The sequence below is a fragment of the Manis javanica genome, chromosome 15 (genome assembly GCF_040802235.1).
Source record: "Manis javanica isolate MJ-LG chromosome 15, MJ_LKY, whole genome shotgun sequence".
NCBI classification, from domain to species: Eukaryota; Metazoa; Chordata; class Mammalia; order Pholidota; family Manidae; genus Manis; species Manis javanica.
Window position 1 is genome coordinate 14,518,739 of NC_133170.1, and position 26,631 is coordinate 14,545,369.

Below are 26,631 nucleotides of genomic sequence, written 5' to 3' on the forward strand. Positions count from 1 at the left end.
TTTTAAAAGTGCTTACAGATTTCATAGTTGAAGTGAGATCACCAGGCTGCTCAATCTCATTTCTCTTAAACCTTGTTCTAACTCTCATCAGATAAAAACGTACGGATTTCACAGCAGTTTCAGGACGTGTTATTGGGCTAATGTAGAAAATGAACACTTTTTCTTTCAAAAGGTTTATCTACAACTGAGAAGATAAGGCACAAAAATTATCTTTGATTTCATGATTTTCATTAGTTTATTTTGCACTCTTCATTGCATTTCAAAGAACTAAAATATAATCTTAATACCATGGAAAACTGAGACATATTACAGCTACATGTATGTTTAGATAGCAGTGGTGTTTTGTTTTGTTCTGTTTTTCCCCAACTAGTCACCATCTGACAGGCACAAGGTCCTAATGCTGAACCCATCTGATTTAAATTAATCCCCACAGCAACTCAAATGCCTTACCTTAAACATAAAGCAACAGTATCAGAAAAGCTAAGAAAATTACTTTAATGTCATGGAGCCAGCAAAATCTTTCACCTCTATGATTCTGTACATTATATATAAGATGTTTATCCTCTCAAGTGATGAGAACTTTTTCCCCACATGAACCTACATGCAAACATTTCTTTCAATGAACAACAATAAAAAAATCTTATAAACCTTCATGGAGAAACCATTTTTGGAAAGCACAATAGAAATTTTTTTTCCCTTCATTCATTATTGCTTATATGAGCCTAATGTCTTAAATTACATGTGAAGAGCCAAGCTTAGCTAGACAGAGCATCTCCCCATGCAGCCTCATTTCTTTCTTTGTCTTTCATTTTCAAAACGTACTTTTACTTTATTATCTTTTACAAAATCAACCTGTTTTAGACAGAATAGAATAGCAAACAAATAAATACGCAAACTTTATATTAGGTAGGTCATGAGGGTGGGCAGAAAAATGTTCCATCCCACAAATACAACCTGACCACGACATTATTATTCTCCAAACTGAAAGGATAGAATAGAGATGTCAAAAGAAAAATCTGCCAGGGAAACCAGAATATGTAAATAGTGTGACAGTAACTGCATCACAGAAAGACTGACTTGCCTGGAGCCCAGGAGTAAGTCAGCTGCAGTGCTCGCAAGAATATGTATTTATGGTAATTTCCCTACTAAACTTCTCCCTCTCCACAAAGCAACAAGAGAAGCTATAAATATTACCTTCAATGCCCTGGGACTCAGACAGCAGCCAATGCTTATATGCACAACATATATGCATATGCTAAAGTATGCCTTTTTAGAATAAAATACTAAATTTCTATGCATTAGCCCATTTCTACATTGCTCACATCCATGGGTTTTTAGGCCTTCCTCTGAGTACGATACTTTACTTTTGCTATCATGTAGTAAGTCATGCACCTTGATCCCAAAACAAAGGATGAAAAAATTGGGTAATTTATCTCCAAAACAAAATGGACAATTTTTCTTCAGACAAAAGAAAAACTAGTTTAAAAAAATCTTCATAAAGGATGTAGTTTGTGAATTTGCTAAACCAAGGATCATGAATGTTTCCTTCCTTCTGGAAGAGGTACATCCATGGCCAAGGAATAGAATAAGGTGAAACATTCACTTGATGTATTCAAAGTTCTATTGAATATAGAGACATCTTTGTAGGGTTCGCTGGGTGCCCGTGTGGGAACTCCGTGTATTAGGAGAGGCAGCAAAGAACACAAAACATTAAAGAATCTTTTCAGTGTAACATTTAAATTTTAGGCATAAAAGTTTCCAGTTGTATTCTCTTTATTCACAAACCAGTTGTTATGCATCCCTTCGTCTAAATTTTCAGCAAGATCATCTTCTACTTTATACTGTTTGAAGAAATTACCTGGGACTTTTGCCCAAGGTAACAGATTAACCAACACTCAGCAGTGCTGGGTCTACCTTCAGCCCATTTTTCCCTAGCATCCGGACAACAAATTGTCTCGTTTTATTTATTCGATCCCTTTAACTAAAATTTAAATGTGTTGCCTGCTCCTTTTCAGGTAATTGTTCTTTTCACAGAAAAGGAAAAAAAACCAGGGGTAAAGATTGTCCTGGTAGTTAACCACCCTTTCAATTAACAGCTCCTGTTAATTGTTAATCTCTGATACAGACTGTAAAGCCCATTAGACCCAGTAGAGGGAGCTACAGGGAGCATTAGCTTCATGGCAAATGAAAATTTAGATGGGCCATGGATGGAAAAATCAAGTGACCCAAGACTATTGATGTAGGCTATGGGATCACTCAAGCCACCAGCATCTTGACTCCAAAGCACCTGTAGGTTTCCACATACCTGCATGGCCAAGAGCCATTGTGCCCACTGTTCTTTGTTACAGACGTGGGAGAGTGCTAGGGAATCTTACTTTGGAAAGCAGTGCTGTGAACATCTCACCAGGAGTCAGAACACCGGGATGCTCACTGAGCTTCCTGGCAGCTTTCACTGCTTCGCAAACTATGCAGGATGGTGCCACCAAGGGATGAGGCAAGTGTGCCCAGAAGAAATCCCGAGGGATGGAGGAATAGGTGGCATTAGTGGTTGAAACCTTCCCATACAGGAATTATTCATTTTCTCCTCTATTCTGAAGTAGTTCATCCTACGTGAACTCCTTAAACATCTAGAAAACAAATGTCTTAAACTTGTAGCTTTTTTTTTAAGTTTCCATATTTGAAATGATTTAACCATATTCTGCTTTCCAAGCCTTGAAATCAGACCTTGTGTTAAAGATTAAATGCTCACATCATCTTCCAGAGTGGTGTCTGCCTTTTACTGAAGACATTTACTGGTGTTTAAGCAAAATATCATCTTCCTAAACAGTATTTAATTTTTTTCCATTTAGAAAAAATATCGAGATCCTTGATAACAGCCAAGGAATTGTGTTAAAATTTTCAAAATGAACCACACTATCACTTATCTAAACACATTAGTAATCTTTACTTTTCTGCTTGATTTTGAGATGAAAATTGCCCCCATTTAAATATACACAGCTGGAGGACTAATACATTTTCTATGGAGTTCCAAAGATCATAGATGCCTATGCTGAAATCATCCCACAATTTTAGCAGAACTTTAACAAATGACTTAAAATATTGAAATAATGTCACTAATCACTTCCTTTTATCTTTTCAGGAGAAGTTGTTGGTATCATTTTTTTAAATATTCTACACCATGCACTGTGCCAAGGCGTGTCACATAGAGCATCTCTAATTCTCAACAGAACACTGCAATAAGGCCATTCTAACCATTTTACATTTTATAGATGAAGATACCAGGGTTTTTTATTGTAAGCACTTGCCCAAGGCCACAATCCTAGTCAGGATGGAGTCCAGTTCTCTCTCAATCCAAAATCCTCATGAAGACCCACATGGCAGCCATAATGCCATTTTGGATTTCATCACAAAATCACAAACACAAACATTAACCCTTGAGCATTTGAGTCACTGAACTGGAGTCCTCAATACAACAAATCATACATCATTCTTTGAATTTTGAAATTTTTGTTTATTATAGAGTTTATATGGCTGGAAAGATCAGTTTACTAACTTGTTTTATTACTGCACACTGGGAGTAATCACTTGATTTCAGGGAAAAGCACTAGATCACTGTAAAAAAGAGGGGCCCCGGGATCATGGCCCAGCCACTGATTATCCGCATGATTTGGGGCAAGTCTCCAAATTAATCTGTGGCGAGCATCTCCGATTTACAAATGACATCAATAATCGCCCTCTAGATGTTTGCAGCTGTGTTTATGATTCAGCTAGCATGCTTAACACTTCTCACAAACGCACTCTCAGAAGCCCCAATTAGAATAGTGAATATGCATTCCAGTATTAGTACGATTTGTTGTTGCAGGGCTAACAGAATTGAAAAATGCAAGAGGCTCTTCCTCTGTGATAATCTGGATGAATAAAAGATGTCAGAAATCAGTGGGTTATTTTTTAAAACAAAAAAGTGACACCAAGGGCACAATGTATGGAAAGCAGTTCATACTCTATTAGGTCAGAAAATTCCTAATCCTGGATTTATGTTTGATTATATTTTCAAACCACATGCCATATAGGTTTTTTTGTATTTTTTTAAGTACAGGGTTGATACTGGTTGGCCACAATGTCAGCTGATTTGATTCTCTTCTGTTAGGGGCAAATACTTAAGGATGAGGTATCAGAGAAGTTATTCTGGCTTCAAAACTTTTAAATGCTTATTTTTTTCCCAAAGGTCAGATATTACAATGAACTTTGAAGACAATGAAAGTGTGTTAAGCCACATGTCTTTTAATTTTTAAACCCCGGTTTAAGCAGTAGCTTTATGTTCAAGGAGTTCCTCTTATTAAGTTACTGTTCTCTTGAAATGCTTTTGTACAAATATGTTTTCCTTGAGGCAGCGACACTAGCAAACAGTTAAATACCATATGCTACCAGTCATGGAAAAAAAGAGTTTAACTACAGTTAAACTGAGACCTCAAAGAAAGGTTATTTTGAAAATGTACACAAATAAGGTTTAAAAACATTTGGGGGCATACTGGAGTTCAAGCCTATACCCATATGGCAAAATGCAACAAATGCTGGTATTTTGATGCTGGGTGGATGCCAGAAAAAAAAAGAACCAGCATCTAGGATGTATGGCCATGGGTTTGATGCTGCAGCATTTGAAACAAAATGAGAACATAAAGTTATGGAGATAAAAAACAAAACATGAACAAAAACAACTACAGGTAAGTAAATATATGCTAGTGGCCAAGTCTAAATATATCACTTTCCCTTTATAGTCCCTCTCTTCCAAAGTGTTTTGAGTATAGTTAGGTGCTCAGCAAAGTGGGCCCATTACATAACTTAGGATAGTCTTCCCACCCCACTGGGTTAGTAGGCTGAAAATTGCTCTTGACTTACAGAGCTCTTCACAGACACAGGTTTGACCAATACAATATTTACAATGAAACAGTCTTACATTAAACATGCTCTTAATCTCAGAGGCCCCTAGCTCTATTCTCTCAAATTTTTAGCCATTTTTGAAAAAAAGGGCTCTAAGTTGCAGTACTCTATCAGTAAACAATTTGAGACAAGGATTAAGGTAAGATAAAACAGCTGAAAAGGGAACTATTTGAGGGAAAAAAGAAAGACATCAGAAGTCAAATTCATGGATAGAATTTTTCTGACCTATAGTCATAAAAGGCAACATTTGGCTATAGAACTTAATTATTCTTACAAACATTACTTAATGAAATTCTTATTTATACTATCACCTAAAGTCATTTTTTTTCAAAGGTCGTAATGGAGAAATCACATGGCAGAATTATAACAAGAGGGAAGGCAAAGGTTCATGCCAGCAATGTTATTTAGAGTCAACACAGTTAACAAATTCAGGTTATAGTATCTGCCTAATGACGTTTTCATTTTACAGATGATCTGATATTAATACAGTAGTTTCGTTAAGAAAATATCCCAGTTATTAAACCCTTTTTGATCGAGTTCATTTGACTACTTTTGAAGTAGAGGAACAAAGTAAACAATTCGTAATCAGAACACCTGGATGCACAGTCCCCTCAATCCTTCTGAATATACCCAGTCCTATGCTTTGGAACACTAAAAAAACAAATAATGGATTGTAATTAATATGCATATCAATTGTATGTACGTTTCATCTTCCCATGATTAGTTTAAAAATAAAAAATTATTTCGAAACTTGAAATAATAAACATTCAACAAGACAGCTGGGTCTGTAATCTTTCTTCACAATTTAGCAGATTACAACAGGAAGCAAAAAAAATCTATGTGCAAGTCATGGATTAGACAATCCATCATCAAGCCCTAGTAATTCAGATTAAAGATAAAAGTAGATGTGACTGGAACCACCTAAAAGACATGGAAATAATTCATCAGATGCATCCATTTGTTTCAAAGAAGAGAAGAAATTACTTATTTATTTGAATACTTTGGGAGGACTACAGTATATTCTAGATTATAACATAAAACTCATATTAACTAACATGCAAAAGAAAAACATATGAATGAGTTTTAATTCTTAGAACTTTACATTTTATTGCACCCTATGTGGAAATACATTCATTGTAAGTTAAGTTTATTAAATGAAATATTTTAAAAACCTCTCTTCTATGAGAAAAATGTAAAATTACTAAATCTAATGTACTGCTTTTTCAAAGAAGTTATAACAAATCACTGAAACTGAGCATAATCTAATTTCTGAAAGTTGATCTCAAAACAGTAAAGTCCAATATTTTGACAAGATAAGTGTATAGGAATTTTAAGATCTAGTACATACCTAACCCTAAGAAGAGCCTATATTTGAAGACAGAAGAGTGAAATGCCAAAAGAGAAGCATGCCTTTAAAATATAACTCAGTTTCCAAGGCAATACCACAGCTATGTTTTATTATATTTCCCAGTAATGCACTTTCATTTTACTCACCCCTTAAAGAGAACCCTCAGTGCACCGATATGGACCTCAACTGTTCAGAAATAAAGGTCAAAGTTACATGACACTACTTTTCTTAACATTTCCACCCAGCTAGAAATCAGGGATGAGAACCATGGGTTTTCTTTGATGAGAGCCCAACATCAGAAAAAAGACCTTTATCAAAATTTTTGTTGACATACATATGAAGAATTCTCAATAACTGAACCTAAGTTAGAAGAATTTGCAAAATCTGAGAAAACACCATCTTACCCAGTGTTCCTTAATCCACCCTTATATAAGGTTTCAAAACCAGACTGAATAAAAGTGAACCAATTACATAATTTTTACTGTTGTTATTATGGAAAATAGCCAATCCTATCATCAAGTCTAATCTTAACCATCCATGTAATCACATAACAGCCTTAAAAAGTTAATGAATTTTCCAGAGATCTTCACTACCCAAGTCCAGCGAGGATATGAATGCATGAATTTATTTTTAGTGAACATGAGTAATCAAATGAAATCTTTGACCATATACAGGAATGCTTCTTAATGCATTGCTGCAAGTGCCACTTCAGTACCCATTAGGAACAAACTGCTCCCACTGTTGGACTCCAATTGTTATAAAGTTTTCCACCTTAATATTTAGTTAAAATATGCATGTGACTTTCATTATATTAATTCTACTTTTGCTTTCTAAAGCAATACACAAGGGTTTCTGTTTTTAATGGCAACCTTGTAAATAACTGGAGACAGGTGTTTTAGTTCCCATCAGCCTTCTTCTTTAGGCTACGCAGTCCTACTTCCTCTGTTTTCTACATGATTTCCAGACTTCTGGCACTCCAGTTGGTCAATGTCTTTCCTAAAATTATGGTGTCTTGAACAGAACACAGTATTCCAACCGTGATCCAGCCAGTGTTAAGTACGTCAAAGATATTACTTCCCATGATGTGGACACTCCATTTCTATTTATACTGCCTAAGGAAATCTTAAGGGTTTTTCTTTTTTCTTTTTCTTTTAAGCAGCTGCATCATACAGTTGGCTCATATTAAATTTGTAGTCAAGTAAAACCTCCAGATGTCTTTCACAAGCTGAAAATTATCATATTCAGTTCACACTTGGAGCCAGCAACCACTAACGCCAGTTATAGGCGGAGAATTCAAATGTATTGCTGCCCAGGAGAAGGATAAATATCTGGGACATTCCACTACATTTTGTTACAAAATCTCTTCTACTTGCCATTCTCATTGCTTAAAATTTAATCAACAGAATTAAATATTTTCCCTTTGGGGAAGTCTTGAATATTCAAAGACATATTTATTTATATTATTATATTGTGCTCATCACTGTTCTGAGTACTTCAAAAACACTAGCTCATACACATTTAGCAAATGAAAAACTTGAACACAGACAATTTAAATAACTTGCCCCAAATCACACAGCCAATAAAAGCCGAGCCAGGATTCAAAACCAGGTTTTCTAGAGCCGCAGCGAAGCTCAGAACCATTATATTAGGCTGCTACTTGTCCCTAAATAAATGCACCATGTCAGACAGACCCTCAGGAAACAAACAACATAATATATCACCATATTCCTTTGTCTTAGTTCGATTAAATAGGTAACAAATCACTAAATGGACAAATAGAACTATGACAAGCAACACAGAAATAGGTCATAGACACTCTGAGTCTAACTTTACACTGAAACCAAAATATAAAGGTCACTTTTAGGGCTGTTGAAAGGATTACATAAATTAGTATCTGGAAGATGCTTGTAACAAGGTCTGTCTGGACCAACCTAACTGCTAGCTCTACTTAAATATCTATTTTTTAAATGTATTTATTCATACAAGTATACATATATGTGGACACATATTTATAAACTACAAAGTTCCTAGGGCAAGAAAAAAAAACTTTAAATTGCCATGAGATTTTATTTTAAGAAGTGAAATATTCCCTTAAATATAGAAGAAAAGCATGGTGAAAACTGAGGCAGGAAGGACTATCTGAAACACTACATGATGTAAAAAGTCACTCAACTTCTTTAGCACCCCCCCACCTTCTGATGGAAAGAACTCCACCAGCTTCACAAGTATCCCCAACTTGATTGGGGGTTAAAGATAAATGACTCTAAAAAAACATGCATTACCACCAGATATTACTGGCCATCTAAACCAGTCCAGACGCTTGCCTCTTTACATACTCTATATTTTGTTTCATAAGCAACTCATGTGTGTTCCTGCTAACCCATGCTTATCTTATGCATGTTTTTTTCTTAGTTCTTTCAAATGAATGAAAACCAGAATCCATGGACTATCATTTTTGCTCAAAACCAAGGGCTACATTCCAGTAGAACAAGAATCTTGTCACTAGAATACTAAGTCTTCATTTGGCTTTGTTACTGTTCAGCGCAAGGACACAGCAGAGTGTGAATGCCACACGGCTAGAATTAAGGAAGGAATTCTGTTGTCCTTGTATTGGGATCCACTGGCTTGAGATGGCTGTTCTATTGCTGATAGTTTGTTTTTTTTTTTAATTATAAGCATTGTTAATATTGATCAAAGTTTGTCATTGACTGTTGGGCTTACTCTACACTGTGAGTGATGGCAACTTACATTTTTCCATGATTTTCAAAAAAAATAGATATCCTCGATGGATGGGAAGGGAGGGATAAGGGCGGGAAAAAGAAAGAGGGCATTACGATTAGCATGTATAGTGCGTGGGGGGCACGGGGAGGGCTGTGCAACACAGAGAAGACAAGTAATGATATTTTACAGCATCTTACTACACAGGTGGACAGTGACTGTGAAGGGGTATGTGGGGGGGACTTGGTGAAGGAGGGAACCTAGTAAACATAATGTTCTTCCTGTAATTATAGATTAATGATACCAAAATTAAAAATTAAAAATTAAAAATTAAAAATTAAAAATTAAAAAAAAAAGATATCCTGGCATGTATGCATAGCAATTTCAATGTAAATCATCCGTAAGGTAGCTGTAAACATCATTCCACTCCACCTCCCAAACAATTTCTGTTTTGCACGGATACAAGCACTTCCTTGTTGATTCATCTGTGAATTTATGTTAATAATTTGCAACGGTAGGTTTTTTCTTTAAATAAAATTAACTCATAAGCATATGTTCAAATTCTTAGCTTAGAAAGTCAGCAATTCATATATATTCCTCTGCATTCTACTGAAATGGAAACTTGCGATTCAGGAGAAGTAATTAAAAGGGTAAAAGAGAGAGAAAAAGTGACAGGTCTACTGATGTAAATTACCCCCAAGTATAAAAGAGACAAGACGCTTTTTTCCAGCTCATGTTTCTATTAATCACCATTTTCCTTGCTCATCTCCACCCTTCCCCTGCCTCGCAACTAAGAAATGAACCTTTACTAATGTATATAATTGTCAAATCAGTATGTTGTATACCTAAAACCAATATAATATTGTGTATCAACTATATTTTAATTAAAATTGTTTAAAAGACCACTTTATTTTATAGCCACCCTATTATACAAGAACCAATATGATATTGTACTATTAAGGATTTCAAGCAAAAAATTATGTTCACTTACAGGTTGTACCTTGGTAATACCTATTTTCTCTCTTAATTCTGTGCTTATGATTGTGCTTAAAATGAAGAAAAACCAATTCTTCCTACTTTAGATTGCATGATCTCTCATCAACTTCCACCTGTCTGGAAGGCCCTGCTACTTCATCCTTAGTCTGAACACAGTGACTCTGCTCACACCGTTGTTATTTCTCACTGTCAGTACTATATATATATATATGAATATAGTATATATATTCTCTACTGTTTCTACATCTCTAGCACCCAGTGAATAAAAACCCCACTTTTCAAACCCCCAGCTTCACCATCACCAACCTTACCTTGGGATATGTTCGGGCACATGTGATTATCTCAGCCAGTGGGCCCTGCATACCACCATGAGGCGACAAGAAGCCGGAGGGCTGTCACCGGTCTACTTGCTACAAAGGGAATCCAGCTTTTAAAAGGAGGCACAGTAAATCAGGTGACAGGGGAGATGAAGGGGAGAGAGAAGCAAGACACAGATCAGCTACTCGCCAGTGCTAAATCTCAAGCGTGAAGGTCCACTGAACCTTTATAATTATTTCTAGACTGGAATTAATGATTCTGAAAGTCTGTGTTTGAAGGAACACCTCTGTTTGTCCAGGTGCAGGAGGCTGTTTCCCTCTGCCACAGAAAAACAAGTTCAAGGCATTATGAAAAGTGGGCACTTTAAAAAGAACACTTTAATCTTAGCTCAAAGCTTCAAGAAAGAAGTCAGCCAGATAGGAGCATCTGAGTGCATATGTGTGAGTGTGCACAGTGTGTCTATGGAAGGGATGGAGGGATACATTGGGAAGCCAACTGAGGTCCTAACAGATGTGATTATATAATTGCCACTATTTGTGTGACTTTCACATCTATGATAATACAAACATTTACAGGGCTCAATTTTAAGTTTGTATATATTTCCTCTGTATACTTTGTAAGTATATATACTTTACAGTAAATATGTATAAATATATCTTGATAAATCAAAGGCCACAATTTTTTCAGAGACCCGAATACAGAGAATGGCATTACAATTTGACACTAGAGAACACCAAAAATAACTAAAATCAACCCAGGCTTCATTGGCTACATAGTCCAGTAAATTTCTAGTATTTCAAGTCCAAACATGCAACTAAATTTTAAATTATTACTATTACATAATTACAAAAACAAATGAGATAGAGGTATCAATATGTTCTCCAAAAAACACGTGTTATCTTCTGACAGTCACAACTATCAAAGGAAATTTTTAAATGGTAAACTAGGATATTAAATCAGATTTCAAAGTTTACAGTAATTTTAACTGAATAATCTTTGCAGTTTTAAGAAATATCCCCAAGGCAGGAGGAAATGCTAGTAATTCAGATTGCCTTTTAAAATTCATATATTCATTAGTATATACAAATGTTCATATATGCTTTCTCTTTGGGAACATTAGGCTAAATTTGTCTGTTTATATTTTCTTAGAGTGAGGAAACAATATAGCATTGATAAATGAGATATTCTCTAGTATTCATTCAAGTCTAGATGGAGCTACTGTCATGTCCTTCTATGTATTTTTTAGAACATGACCTGGGTGGAAATAAGGCTTTATTAAATTATGTGAATTTTTTTTCTGTCAGAGAATAATATTTCTAAAACAGGATATTGAGTATTTTCTAATGGGTCCCCTCAGCAATAACATTCAATAGAATAACAGGTTTATTTTTATTCAAAGGTATTAGTACATAATTTAAAGTTTATATTAGAATTCTTTCTTCTAATACCACTTCTAATTACAAAGAAGGCACTTCAGAGGCTGGAATGTTATTTTAATATACTAAGTAGCTAAAATTTAGATACCCTAATATTTAAAAATAAATACAGTAATAGTTTTATCTAAAATCACAGGTGATGCTGAAATTTTTTAACTTTTGCTATTTATAAATTTTATACTATATTGGTAAAACTTCATAATTTAAGTGGGAAGGAAAATACAGTTATAATAAAGTCTGAGCCAAGTTACCCCAGACGGGCTAGTCTCAGAGCTTGGATTTTCCAAATATTTACCCACTCAACTTTATGTTGCTCACTACCAATCTATGTTTTTATGACTTCAAAGGCCAGATATTCCAAGGAGCAAGAAGCTAGACAGACGTGAAACCTGAACGCCACTCTTTGGAACACAGAGTGCTCCGGCCAGCCACAAAACCAGGCCTCATCTCACCACTCCCACTTCCTGTTAATAGCAAAGGTTAGAAGCAGATTCTGTTCCCAAGCACAAAAGTCAGCATGTCTTTTTTTTTTATTACCAATAAAACCCTGAGCAGTACACACAGGTACAAGTGTTTTATGCTATTTGCTTATTCTATGCCAGCATTATAAACCTTTAAGACAGATGGCAGTATAATTGTTAAATTCTACAGATTAACTTGGCTGCAATTAAAGCCATAAATCTCATAGCCTTTAGAATATTCTCACAGTCTTGAGTTGTTATCTAGTGAACACAGATTTGAGTCTGATAATGACATGTATAAAAATAGGAATTAATTTGATCAAAGTTGGAGCTACAATTAGTATAAAATATTTCATGAGAGCAAAACACTGAAACCACACAAAGGCAAAATAAATGTCAGAAAAGTCAACTTTGGGGGAAAAAAAACTAGAAAAGTATACAAATATATGTGTCTAAAAATCAATGCATTTACAATAGCCAAGAAATGGAAGCAAGCAACCTAAATGTCCATCAGTAGATGAATGGATAAAGAAGATGTGGTACATATACACAATGGAATATTATTCAGCCATAAGAAGAAAACAAATCCTACCATTTGCAACAACATGGATGGAGCTAGAGGGTATTATGCTCAGTGAAATAAGCCACGCGGAGAAAGACAAGTACTAAATGATTTCACTCATATGTGGAGTATAAGAACAAAGAAAAACTGAAGGAACAAAACAGCAGCAGAATCACAGAACCCATGAATGGACTAACAGTTACCAAAGGGAAAGGGACTGGGGAGGATTGGTGGGAAGAAAGGGATAAGGGTGGGAAAAAGAAAGAGGGCATTACAATTAGCATGTATAAGGTGTGTGTGAGGGGGGGGTACAGAGTGGGCTCTACAACACAGAGAAGAGAAGTAGTGATTTTACAGCATCTTACTACGCTGATGGACAGTGACTGTGAAGGGGTATGTCGGGGGGACTTGGTGAAGGAGGGAGCCTAGTAAACATAATGTTCTTCATGTAACTGTAGATTAATGATACCAAAAAAAAATCAATGCCATATAATTTAGGGTGGGTAATTTTGACTCTCTGACAATCTCTGGATTAGCAGAACATATAAATTTATCTAATACAGCTGTTCTGTTTTATTTATTATCACTATTATGGCTTTACCATTTCAACACCCTCTATATTATCCCCACCAAAAATTGTATTTCTCCTCATACTTAAACACCTTCTATGATCTGAATTATTTTTATGGCCCTAGTTCTACTACCTTTCAATTTAATTTTTATTTTTTTTTACTACTTTTTGGCCCTAGTTCTACTACTTGGGACAATACTGAACAAGTCTATTACTCATATATCTGTCCTTCCCCTATTACTATAAAAGGGCAGTCCAAATGCCTGTCAGATTTAGGACATATGAATAAAGGGCAAGACATTCACCCATTTATTGCATTATAACTTATCTGGAATATGACAACAAAGTAGAATGACTAACTCTTAACCCAGAAGTATCCAGAAGATTACATTTCCAGAGAGAAACCTGATATGTACACAGTGTGGAGACTCTGTTTAGCACTGTGTAACTAGTCCTTCTGGGATTTTGCTCCATAAACCAATGAAGAGTAAGTCTTATGCTACTCCCTCTGCAGTGCTCCTGAAAACTCCTGTACCTGAGCCTTCCCCCTGGGACCTCCCTAGCCCTTGGGATACAAGTAAGATTGCCTTAAATGCCCCCAAATTCCAAGGTCAGTGAAAGTTCCTTCCCTGACCTTTACTCTTCGCCAAGATTCCTGCTGCTTGTAATTATATTGAGTTTTCATTCTTGGTCACTGGTTTATCCCGGGGTTGCCTCTTTCGACATCACATCAACCTCAGGATGAAGCACAGACATTCTCACACATTAAGAATAATGTGAAACTTGCATGCAAGCATTCATGACTTGAAGAGTCTTGACTGAGTTTGTAAGATGGAGATATGGGGGATTTACAAGTAAGAGTCATTTTGCAGTTCACTGCCAACTCCTGTCCCCCATGCTTTCTCTCATCCATACTCTTTTGTAAGTTGCCAAGAAGACTACAAAATATTCCCTCTCCATCACACAGATATTTTCCCTCTTCTCTGAAGCCCAGGCTCCATCTGAAACACTATCCCTTTGGAAATGTATAGGAGAAGGATGTAAAGTTTCAACTGCTATCAGAAAGGAACATGAAAAAAGTTACTTTCAGCTATTCCTTCTTAATAGCAGTCCCAAAGGAAATAGCAAAGAGCACTTTTAAAACCACTGCTCTTGAATTTTTAGACGAAATTTTCCTCCCATTTTAATTATTAGATTATAAACCATTACTTTAAAGTATACAGTGCTTAATTTCTTTAATCCATAATTCCATTTATAGAAATGAGTCAAAGAAATAGAAGTGCAAACATGGGTTAATAAAAATATTCACATCAGTATTATTTCTACTGAATATTCCTGGAGATTGTCAACAAGTCCAATAAGAGAGAACTGCTTAAATATGACACACTCATACACACAAAATAAAGAAGTGTACCAGTAAAGAAGTGCAGCAATGCCCAGGAACTCCACTTCTAGAAATTTATACAAAGAAAACAAAACCCATGATTCAAAAAGATATATGCACCTCTATGTTTACAGCCACATTATTTACAATAGCCAAGATAGTGTCCATTGATAGATCAATAGGTAAAGAAGATGTGGTACATATATACAATGGAATATTATTCAGCCATAAAAAAGAAAGAAATCCTGCCATTTGCAACAACATACATGGAGCTAGAGGGTATTATGCTCAGTGAAATAAGCCAGGTGGAGAAAGACAAATAATATATGATTTCACTTTTTTGTGGAATATAAAAACAAAGCAAAACAAAACAAAACAAAATGAATGAAAACAGCAGTAGACACCCAGACACTAGAAGTGACTGGTGGTTACCATGGGGGAAGGTTTGGGGTGGGTGGGTAAAATAGGTGAAAGGGATAAAGAGGCACAAAATCTCAATCTTAATATAAATTAGTCTTGGTGATGAAAATACAGCATAGAGAATATAGTCAATAGTTCTTTAATATCTTTCTATGTTGACAGATACTAACTACACTAGTGGGGGTAAGGATTTAATATTGTGTGTAACTTCTGAACAACTGTGTTCTATACTTGAAACCAATATAATATTGTGTATCAACTATACTTCAATAAAAATAAATAAATAAAACATTCAGTGAGGTGATAAAAGCATGCAAGTGATAAGACTTCATATTTTTGATGTTGTAGAAAATGGTTAGAAAATGCTCTTGATTAAAAAAAACAGAAAACCAATCAATATATACCCCCAAATCCTAATTATGTGAACTATAAAAGCATTGAAAAAATGGGAGGACTTGATAAAATATAAATGATTACTTTCATTTATTCTTTTATCTAGTTCAGAAAGGATTTAAACTAATGAATCTTTTAAAAATGTAACTACATGAAATAAAATTTAAATGAAATGGATTAGGAAAGAGGGTCTCCAGAAAATAAGAAGAGTAATGCCGAGGTGCTACGAGGGGTAGGTGAGTTCACAAACGCATAGCCCCAATTCTGGGCCACAGGTTTCAGTTAGACCACGGCCGAGCAAGAACAGACAGTGCAATCAGTCATGTGTTACACAGTCCTTGAAACAACAGTAACAGTCAGCCTTTACCGTACCTGTTATGTGCCAAGCTTTGTGTTCAGCAAGTTATATGCATTATCTCATTTTATCCTCCCCCACACCTAGCACTGGTATTATCATCAACCTCATTTTACAGAAGGGAAAATTGAGACAGTTTAGGTAGCTTGGTGTAAACACAATCTGATAGACTTATACATGGTCATAAGCCGACTTCTCTTCTAAAGGTCTGTTGTGAAGGACATTACTGGGAGGCTCTGGACCATCCCAGTTTCTTTACATGTGAAAAGGAGAATGAGCTTAGATGTCAGGCAGCCTGGAATTCAAATTGAGGTTCTCCCACCTATTAGCTTCCTATTATTTGTAATCAATCATTAAATTAATAGTAACTGATATAATTACCGTTATTGTAAATAGATCACACTTATATTCAAGGCATGTACATGTATTTTACATGAATTCATTTAATCTTTACAAGAACAGAGATGACCTAAGTAAACTGCCTAGAATATGTAAGCACTCTACAAATAACAGCTTTTATTATCCTGTTTTTCCTATTAATTTGTTTTGTAAATTTCAGCTATCATTCCTCTTTATAACACTTTTGAGGTAAATGCATGCTTCCCAACTTTTAATAGAACAAATACAATGTTTTAATTGCCTAACTGAGCCATAAGACCCTTCTGGCTGGAACTGGGTAGGTGAACTCTGAATCTTGACAACTCTCCAAGTTCAAACAATCATTGCCTGACAATGATAGACTCTCAGCACTCACCCTTTAATCTTCATTTATGAATTGTCACCAAAGAAATTAAAAATAAGGGCAAGTTTCACCTCTCACCTGACTTACACTGTTATTTTAAGATTCTTAAATATATCAGTGTCCAAAGATATAATTTGTGGTTTACTGAAGTTTCTAAATAAGCCATTTCTAAAAATTCAAAGTAAAACAAAAAAGCAAGTTAGATCATTCTAATATCAGACATAAAATGTTCTTTTTATATAGTAGTATTTTTGTGTACTGCCAGTTTATTTTTTCTAAAAGTAAACCTGTTCTAAAAGGACTGCACATAAATAACTCTTTTAGCAAATGACATATCAAATACAGAGGAAAGGTTAAATTAAATGTATTTACTCACAGAGTATCAATGTGCATACCACAGCATGAATTCTAGGTGCAGGAATAGATTTTCTTCCCTTAGATACAGAATTCATACACTTTGGTTGAGGTTTCTACCATCATTTGAAAATTTAAATAAAAAACCTGTTTTAAATAAAATGTTAATTTCTGTTTTAAATAAAAATAACCAAAAGTCATCTCTTAAGAAGCATTTATAAGGGGGAATAAAATCACAATAGCTCACCTTATATACTTTGAATACAAAAATTCAGAGTGTATTCACGTGAGTTTATATTATTTTACAGCTATATAACCTATCTATTCCGAAGTCTCTTTCTAAATTCAAAGTGACTGGGCATAGCCCATAGTTGTACATTCATAACCATACATGTTTGGAGACCTGAGCAAAGAATTTTTGCATAACCTCAGAAAATTGTCTAGAAAATTTAAATTAGGTGATCAATAATGTCTCTTCTGATTCTTTCATAATTTCTTGAGGGCTTTGGAGAAGTAGTGAAGGCATTTCTGAATGGTTTTCTCTTAAAGTCTATGAATTCTATGAAAAAAGATGCAACTGAAATAAACAGCAATAAGAAATGAGTTGTTTTTATGTAGTATGTGCAAGAGTGCCCCGAAATTTGGAGAAAAACCTGTAACTTTAGAAGATGTTATTTATTCTACTATTCTTGGTACATAGTGGCTATTTATTAAGTGTGTCTTGAATGTTTAACTCTGGTCTTATTTTAAATTGTGACCTTTTAATCCCACACACACATGTGTATGTGCACACTCACATACTCAAAGGTAGGTTGCCTGTATTCACAACTTAAATATATTAATTTATGTCCTAACTTATTTATCATTTCATTTATTGATTGAATCATTATTGATTGAATCATTTTAAGTGTATTCAATAGCTCTTGGGAATAAGGACAATAAAGATAGTTCATAAGAAAACAACTTAGTTTAGTTATCAATTCTTCTGCATAGGAAAACAAACCGAACAGCATTTTTTAAAATAACACTTAGACCACTTTTATTATCAGATTCTTTATTTCATGGGTTCTGATATTCACAAGTGAGAACTTTAGACTATTTTAAGTTACTTATTCCTTCTATACCCACCTACAATTCCACATACATCCACACACCAACTTGGGAAATGTTTACTATAACTGATATGGCTGAGCCACAGATGCAGACCTTAGAATCTGCAACCCTGATTTTCCATCTCTATACGAAACAATGATGGGACCCATCATGTGTTAGTTTCAAATCTAACCATTTCAAACCAAAATGACTTCTTTTGGATCAGAGTTTCAAAAGGCAGGTAGTTATTATTTCATGTTATACATTCAGAGGTTAAAACCCATAGAAATAGAATATCACACATCCAGGGTCACAAGCTAGTAAGAATCTGAGTTTGGACTAAACCCCATTTCTGTTTAACAACCATGCTGCCTTTTTGACTTTGTTCCCAACACTACAACCCACGAGCTTCACTCACACTGAATTGACAGAACCTAAGAGCTACCTGTCAGCATGCTACTAAAGAATGAGGAATTATGTCAGGAAGCCGAAGGCTTATTCAGGGTGAGCTGAATAGTTTATCATACAATGACCGCCTTGTTTGCGGGTAAAAACTAAGCATAATCACCCCTATGGGAACCATGATGGTTGTAGCTTGGCCATAACTACAATTCAGACACGTGTTGTGTCGTCAAACAGGATCAATGCCAAATGAGAACCCAAAAAGGAGCGTGGGAAAGCCTGTGGGTTGGGGTAAGGGTTAGGGAAACAGCTGCCATGGGCATGATACAAAACGAAAGGGAAAAAATAGCAAGGGAGAAATTAGCAATAAATAGAACATAACTATCTCTACTTTCTGTGGTTTAGAAAGAAGGTCTTTAAATAAAAGATATTTTAGAGGGTTAAAAAAATACACTATTAACCTCATCAGCAACCCTGTAAAGTTTGATCTTTAGGATCAAAAAAGTGGTGAGTATTTTATATCATAATTCTATTATCTTTGACATGCTTTTATGTCTAATAGTGGTTTTATTTGCTTATGAGTCTCCACTTTTAAATATTGATCTTTTACTCTTAAAACTATTAATTATTTCCCTCAGTTCAAACCTGAGAGAAGATAGCTACCAAAAAGAAATAACAATAACTCAACATAATTGTGTTTCTACTATGTGCAAATATCTGTATTTGGCCCAGAAGAAAAAAGATGAAGTGAGTCTCTATAAAGAACTTTTCTTTCAGAAATCTGCATGTTTCACTCATTCATCAAATATTGTCTATTTTTTGCCAGGCACTATTTATCAGGATTCTTTTCTATCAGAAAAGAGAAGCTATTCACACAAAACCTAGAGTCTAGTCAGAAATATAAGTAATTTTGAAAGGAAGTGCATAATACTCTAGGCACACAGAAGTACCAGGCTGAGCAATCAAGGAAAAGAAACTGAAGGCAATTGCCCTGGAATCATTTTATTTGAAATTTTTTTATAAGCAAGGACAACATATATGCTTAAATTTGATTAGAGATGTCTCAAATTTACTGCCACCAAAAGGAATTATGCACAGGGAAAAAATTTTTATACCCTCACAATTTAATATTCAACAATTGACAGTCAAAATAAGAGGTTGAACTAGATTTTAAAAAATAACCTACCCCAGAAAGGTAAACTTCAGAGATTTTCTATACTACGACTTGCACAAAAGCACTGAGTCATACAGGACCTCCTTTGACTCATCTTTATTTTGATGATATCAGACTGGACTATGTTTGAGATATTTCCAGTTATATGCTTTTAAACAGTCTACTCTCTTGCTAGATATTTGAGGCCCCAGGACTCCTTCTCTTCTACAATTACCAAGAAAGCAGATCTACTCCATGACCTACTGACTATTAGCAGAGGGATGATTCGAAAATCTGCATCTCCAGCCCAGGTTTCATGCCCCACCTACAGCGTATATACTAATTATTTCCTGAATCTTTACTCAGAGGTCTTACAAGCACATATTATATATAATAAACTAAATACGTAGTTTCACATGTATGTGAAACTATATGTATATATGTATGTATTAAAGGACACTTTCTCAAAAGCTTTAACCAACCCCATTGACAAGGTAAACTTCCTTTATTATTCTCTCCCACAGCAATCAGTATTCTACATCCCTTTAATTATATTCCTGTACTTGTAATTACTTAATATATCCCTACTAGACTAAAATCCGTGATGGATAAAAGATGCTTTGTTCATCATTATATTCCTAGCAAAGATACAATTGGTGTTTCAATGCATTACTACTGAACTGAATTGCAGAATATCTGCTTTATGCCACTCAACATGATATGAGCTAATATATTTGTAGACTAAACATGTACTCACCCACTCAAATGACAGTATTTAATTTTTACAGCTAGTATAATGTTGTTCAATGTTAAGAGAAAGAAGGAAATCAGAGCCAAACTGGTAAGTCCAACCACACAGGTTGGAGGAAAACAATGGGGAAGAATCATCCTTGTCCCTCAAAGATGACCCTGAGTTCAGAAAAGAACTAGGAGGGTGAAGAAAGTCAGGGCAGTGCAAAAGAAACAGAAAACACAAGGACTAAACAATATTCTTCAACAATACCCACAGTCCACCTATGTAGGAAATACAGCATTTCAAACGCAGTAACAGCGGTCTATGTCCTAGTGCCAGCAGTATTGACTCAAGTGGGACTTTTTGTCTTTCTTTTTCCTTTTCATGGATACATGCCTAATTATAATTACCTATAGATATATCAAATACTTCTCACTTTGGACTGAAGCCGAGGTAAATATAGATTAAATCAAATAAGATGCCTATGTACTTTTCAGGAGGAAAAAAGAACACTGATAGTTTTCTTAAATGTTTTCAAACTTAGAAACACAAGTAAATGAAGGGTGGGTGAATTAGTAATGAGTGAAATAGAAAATGACAGTCATGTCATGAAAGCTTTTATATCATGTCTATGATTTATTCTATTATTGTACTATTAACATAGAAATGTTACTAACTCAACAAGTATTTATGGATCACTTAGTGCATATTTGTGATATGCCTGCTAATGTGGAGCTATAAAAACAAGTGTGTTTTTTAACAACTATTTGATCAATAAATATGAGAGACGCCCTCAAAAAAAAAAAAACAAGTGTGTTTTTCAAGAAACTGAAATCTGGTTAGGAAATGACTAACCAGTACAATACCATCTATAGTAACAAGGTTCTAGAGCAAGATTGTAACTAAGTGAACTAGTAGTAGGGTGTAGTAGTTGTGGAACTTCCGTGAAGAAAGTGAGCTACACAAAATACATGCCTATTTGTATAGGTCCTGAGAAGCAAGATGAAATTTTCATCTGAGAGTAATTAAAGGCAAAGAGGAAAAGACAAGTATAAATGCCGGATTTTGCAAAGAAAGTTAAGACTACCTGATTGTAATATTGAAATGAAGGCCCTTGCTAGTAATGGTGGTACACAAATGAAAGTCCATGTTAATGAGATAATAAAAAGAATCTAGAATATAAACACTCAGAAATTAAGTAGAAGGGGCTAAGCTAGATGGGGTGTATCAAGTGAGAAAGTGTAATGTTTTTAGTAAAAAGGGAGCTATTCAGGGCTTCTATGTTGTACCAACCACCTGTGGGGCTCCATTCCCGCTGCCCTGCGGTCACTAGCTGAATGCCATGTTTTTAAAGACTACTTGTACATTACAGATTACGGCTGCGAGGAGTGAGAGAGTCTCCAGACACTTGTTGAGATGTTATTTCAGTAATACAGATGAAAAGTGATGGAGGCTTGGACTCTTGATTGTCAAAGAGGAAGTTAAAAAAAAAAAGGTCAAGTTGCATAATGTCAGTATAAGACATGCTGAAATTCTGATGTACCACACAACACAATGAACCTTAAGGATATTATGTTAAATAAAAAAGCCAGATACAAAAAGACAAATACTGTGTGTTTCCCCTTGCATAAGGCACCCAGAGCAGTCAAATTTATGGGCACAGAGAGCAGAATGGTGGGTATCAGGGGCTGGGGGAAGGGGAAGAGGGAGTTGCAGTCTGATGAATATAGTTTGTTTTTCAAGATAAAAAAAAAAGTTCCGGAAGTGGATAAATGTATGCAATAATGTGAATACACGTCATAGCACTAAAGTGTACATTTAAAAATGGTTAAGATGGCAAATTTTATGTTATGTGTATTCTACCACAATTTAAAGTAATAATTTTTAAAACACCAAAATTTCATGTCAGAATGGGATTAGGGAAGAATGAGAAAAGAATTCAAAATTACTCTTAGATCACTTGCTTAGAAGAGGGAGGAAAGTTAAAATAATGAGGATCCAGCCTAACAGACTATCAATTGTCAAATATGTTTGATAGGAACATCTAATGGAAATGTTTCCAAACAGCTGGAGAAGAAAGATAAGCTCTGCGGACAGAAGAGGAAACAAGCTGGTTTTTATTTTAGTGTCACTATTTTTTTTGATGGGGAGAGTCAATCATCATGTTCAATTCTGAGTCCTAGATTTCAACAGATGTATTTTTTAAATATACTGTTATGTTCAATGTTGATTTTTCACATTTTGATAACTTTGAATTGGACTGATCTTAAAATTAAGAGCATCTTTGATAAAGAAACAGTACCATAGCTGCTAAAACAGAAAATAACTCAATATAGCTTAGGGCAGGGTTGTTCATAGAATGAGGGGCAGGAACATGGTGCAGCCCCAGGAAGAAGTGAAACCAGAATCATGAGACCTGAGGGAACTGAGATCTCTTTCCCTTTCCCCCTGTCCCTATATCTGCTCCATTCTTTCTGAAAACTGACTTTCTCTGCTCCTTAGCCCTGTTGGGATTCTGGAAAGGTGTTTTGCATTTCAGAAAAGAATGACTTAACTCACACTTAGTCCCAATACCAAATTCCTGGATCAGAATTTCATGGCTAAGCTTGACTCAAAACAAGCACAGTCCAGAAAACAGGGTCATGCCAAACATGAGAAGCTTCCAGAAGATGGCTGCAATAAACATAGCCCAGTACCCCAGGGGAAACCAACTACAACTACATGCCAATAAAGAAAAAAGACATTAACACATATGAAAACCATGTGAGACAAAGATAACTGAATTAAATAGACATCTTAAGCCAGGGTAGAAAAATGAATCTTCTGAGGCAAATGAGAATAGTCTTTCACTATTTAAATTTATCACATAGAAGAGAAAATAAACATTATGGAAAAGGGGTCAGAGTTACAGCATTTTGTGACTCAACATATAACCATTCCATTGCAATGTTTTATTAAATGTTTTGTATATAAGGTATCTATTTATATTACCATTCAGAAAACCTACAAAGCTGGGATTTACATTTTCATTTAATAGGTGGGAAAATCAAAACTAAGAAATGCAATGACTTGCCCAATATCAAACAGGCCAGAAAATAGCAGAACCACAATATGCATCAATGCTCATTTAGGTCCAAGTCCCTTCTCTTTTTATTTCTTCCCTAGCTTTACTAAGTATGATTGACAATATATGCAATTGATAATATCTGATACAAAAACTGTATATATTTAAGGTATACAATGTGATGTTTTGATATATGCATACATTGTGAAATGATTGCCACAATTAAGCTAATTAACATTATCACCTCACAGAGTTACCACTTTCTCCCCCTCCTTTTTCTAACACACTCTCATTCGTATTGATTTGATTGTGGTGTGCCATCTTTCATGAGGTATTCAAGTAATGGCTAACCATTTGTCACACAAATACTACAGGAACAATTACTGTTTTGGGTGGGAAACTTATCTCAGCTCTCTGATGATTTCCAACTGTAATATTTTATAACTTTACTGTTTCAGACATCATTTGGAAAACATCCATTATAATAAGATGAATCTATTAGAAGTTTTACAATCTTTGATAATTCCCAAATAGAAAATGTTCTCCATCCACTGCATTAAAACTGGTAAGAATTCTTTTTGTTTTTCCTTAAGGAAAAGAGATCTGGTTCATCTTTAAATATAAAAGCTAGTAATAGTAAATGTATGCTTATCTGACTAACAATGTTTTCTAGGAAGAGTTGTGGAAGTGACCCAGTTAGTGAAATAGCTAAAAAAGAATTTTTTTATAAGTACAAACTATTCAAAGTAGAATGTTACTTGTGGCTTCAAGCTAGGTCATTGACTTTAACAAACATAACAACCACTAAGTCCTCAAATGATCTAGTAAATATTACTTTGAAGCTCCAGATTTCAGATGCAGTAGTCCAAGAATCTAGCGTAGGGGAGAAGGAATTCAAATGGAAATGAGGAGGAAGAGGCTGGCTTGAATCAGATTTGTCTGTTTTAATCTATCAATTCATTCGATTTGCATAGGATTTCACAGGAAACAAATGTTTTACTTCCAGAAAAAGGGATAGAGGGAGGGAGGGAGCACTCTCAAAGGGTTCATCATTCTGTGGGAAACCATGCAGCAGAAATAATGTATGTACACATACTTGATTTAATTTAAATCACAGATTTAAAATTTTCATGGCATTTAGAAAAGTCTTTTGCAGACTTGAGAAATGTGTTTAATGAAATGAAAATTATGATAAGAAAAGGAATGGCAATATATTATATAATCATTCAGGATTATATATTTTCCTTTAAAACTCATTTGTACAGCTTACAGCACACATGGAATATCTGGCAAGAAGATTCTGATTAGGGTAAAAATAAGAACAGATGTTACAATTAAAATATTTATAAATCCATTTAATCTTTGAAATAAGAATGAACCTTATGAAAAGAAACTTATTAATGGAAGCTCTCTGCAAATTAAAGTCAGCTTGAGACAATTTTTCACAAAGAAAAATGTTGCCCTTAATAACAAGTGTTCTCTCACATACATAAAGCCAAACAGCAATGTAAGTACCAGAGTAATACAACATTAATATCAATTTTTTAACTACAATACTAGTTTCCATTTAAGGTAAACAGGTCCTATACCAATTTTTTATGGAGAGAGATACACATGTTTAAATGCTTTTAGCTTCATCCATACCCTTTCATACATTTCTAAAATGTTATTACATATGTGACATCTCTAATTAATTTTTACTGGTTAGGAAATATATCTTACTATACTTCAGTGCAAGAAGAGTCTGAAACACAATGAAATTCCACAAAAAATAAAAATATTTTCATATATACTAGTTGCTTTTCTTCATGTAGTTACTAAGAGTATATATACATCTAATGCTGGACCCTGGAAGCCAAATGGAAGTAATGTTTAAACAATTCTACAAAAACTTGAAATTCTAAATTTAAGTACTCCAAAATCAATTAGGATTTTGTTTCCAAGCCACAGAATCTTTGAACTGTAAGGAACTGGGGACTGTTACTCTATCTTTCTGTGTCTATCTAACCTAACAAATTAGGCTCAATACCACCACCAGTCCTTTGCTTACCTGGGAACCTTGGTGACCAGTTACACTAGGTAACAGTGGACCACATTTTACTAGATTTATACTACCTTTTAGACTAAGCATACCTATATGAAGATAATGTTAAATTAATTCTATCTCCTGCCCCTAATTCCTGTCTAAAAATTCAGCCAATTTGAGTATAACCACTTGGGTGTTCCCACCAAAAAAAAAAAGTTAATGAATATCTGTTCTAAACGCAGCTATGTACGTATGAGGAAAAGGCAGTGATATTGTCTGCTAAGTGACTGGCATCTTGGTAGATGCTGTTAACAAAGTATCTTAAAATTAAGTAATAACCTTATGAGGTAGAAGTTGTTATCCACATTGAACAAAGAAGGTGGCTCAGAAATGCTAGGTAACTTCCCCTAAGTCACACAGCTGGTGATCAACTTTTGCCTTGAAGTGTTACACCACTGTAAGCGCTGACTCAATAAGGCAGAGTAAGACAGGATGTCGATGATGCGTCAGGGAAATGAGACCATGTCACAGAGTAAGAAAATGTTAACTGGGAGCGGCTCTGTAGGAGGATTCAATTGCATGAGAATAAGCTGCCCAGGCTCAGAAGGTTTCATGAAAGAAAAGGCCTCGAAATAGTGCATGAAGAATGAACAGGATTATAGTAAGTGTGGAAGAGAAAGTAGGTCATCCCAGGGACTGGGAGAGAACAAAGGTGGGAAAGAATCCGGAGGGCACACCCAACGGAGTAGGGAGGGGGGTAGGGGTACACAGAGAAACCACAGAAGCTGTGAGAGACCCGGATAATCCCTAGAAGTTACCCTCACATAACAGAATTGATAAAATACATGTCAGAAGAAAGACGGAGAGAAAAGTGCTGAGGGACCAGGGAAGGATTAATAAGTAGTAGTAAGTAGGATGGGTCATACTCCCTATTTCACCTTTCCTATTTCCTCTGTCACTTCTCTCTCCTTCACACAAACATCAAAGCTTTACACTGAAAAGCTGATATAATATTCTTTCTCTGAATAAAAGTTTGTCAGAATAATATTGGGGAAGAGAGAAAGGAATCCAGCAGGAAACTGCATTTGAATTAGCAAGCAGTAGGGCACCATTAGGGATTCTTTGTCAGGAGTCTGCCTGTGGACAAGTGCGTGTGTTTTAAAAA

The 26,631-nt window shown here is 35.1% G+C and overlaps 1 protein-coding gene across 3 annotated transcripts in view; it reads right to left on the reverse strand.

Annotated features, from left to right (window-relative positions):
* Positions 1-26,631, reverse strand: part of PDE3A (phosphodiesterase 3A) — a 305,023-nt gene that overhangs the window by 242,917 nt on the left and 35,475 nt on the right. Inside the window, exon 1 of one of the 3 annotated variants that reach the window (XM_073223613.1) lies at positions 10,312-11,703. The exons of the other annotated variants lie outside the window; for them this stretch is intronic. Coding sequence (XP_073079714.1) covers positions 10,312-10,362 — 51 coding nt within the window. The 5' untranslated portion in view covers positions 10,363-11,703. Of the gene's footprint in view, positions 1-10,311; positions 11,704-26,631 lie in introns of those variants that run through there. 3 annotated transcript variants of the gene reach the window in all.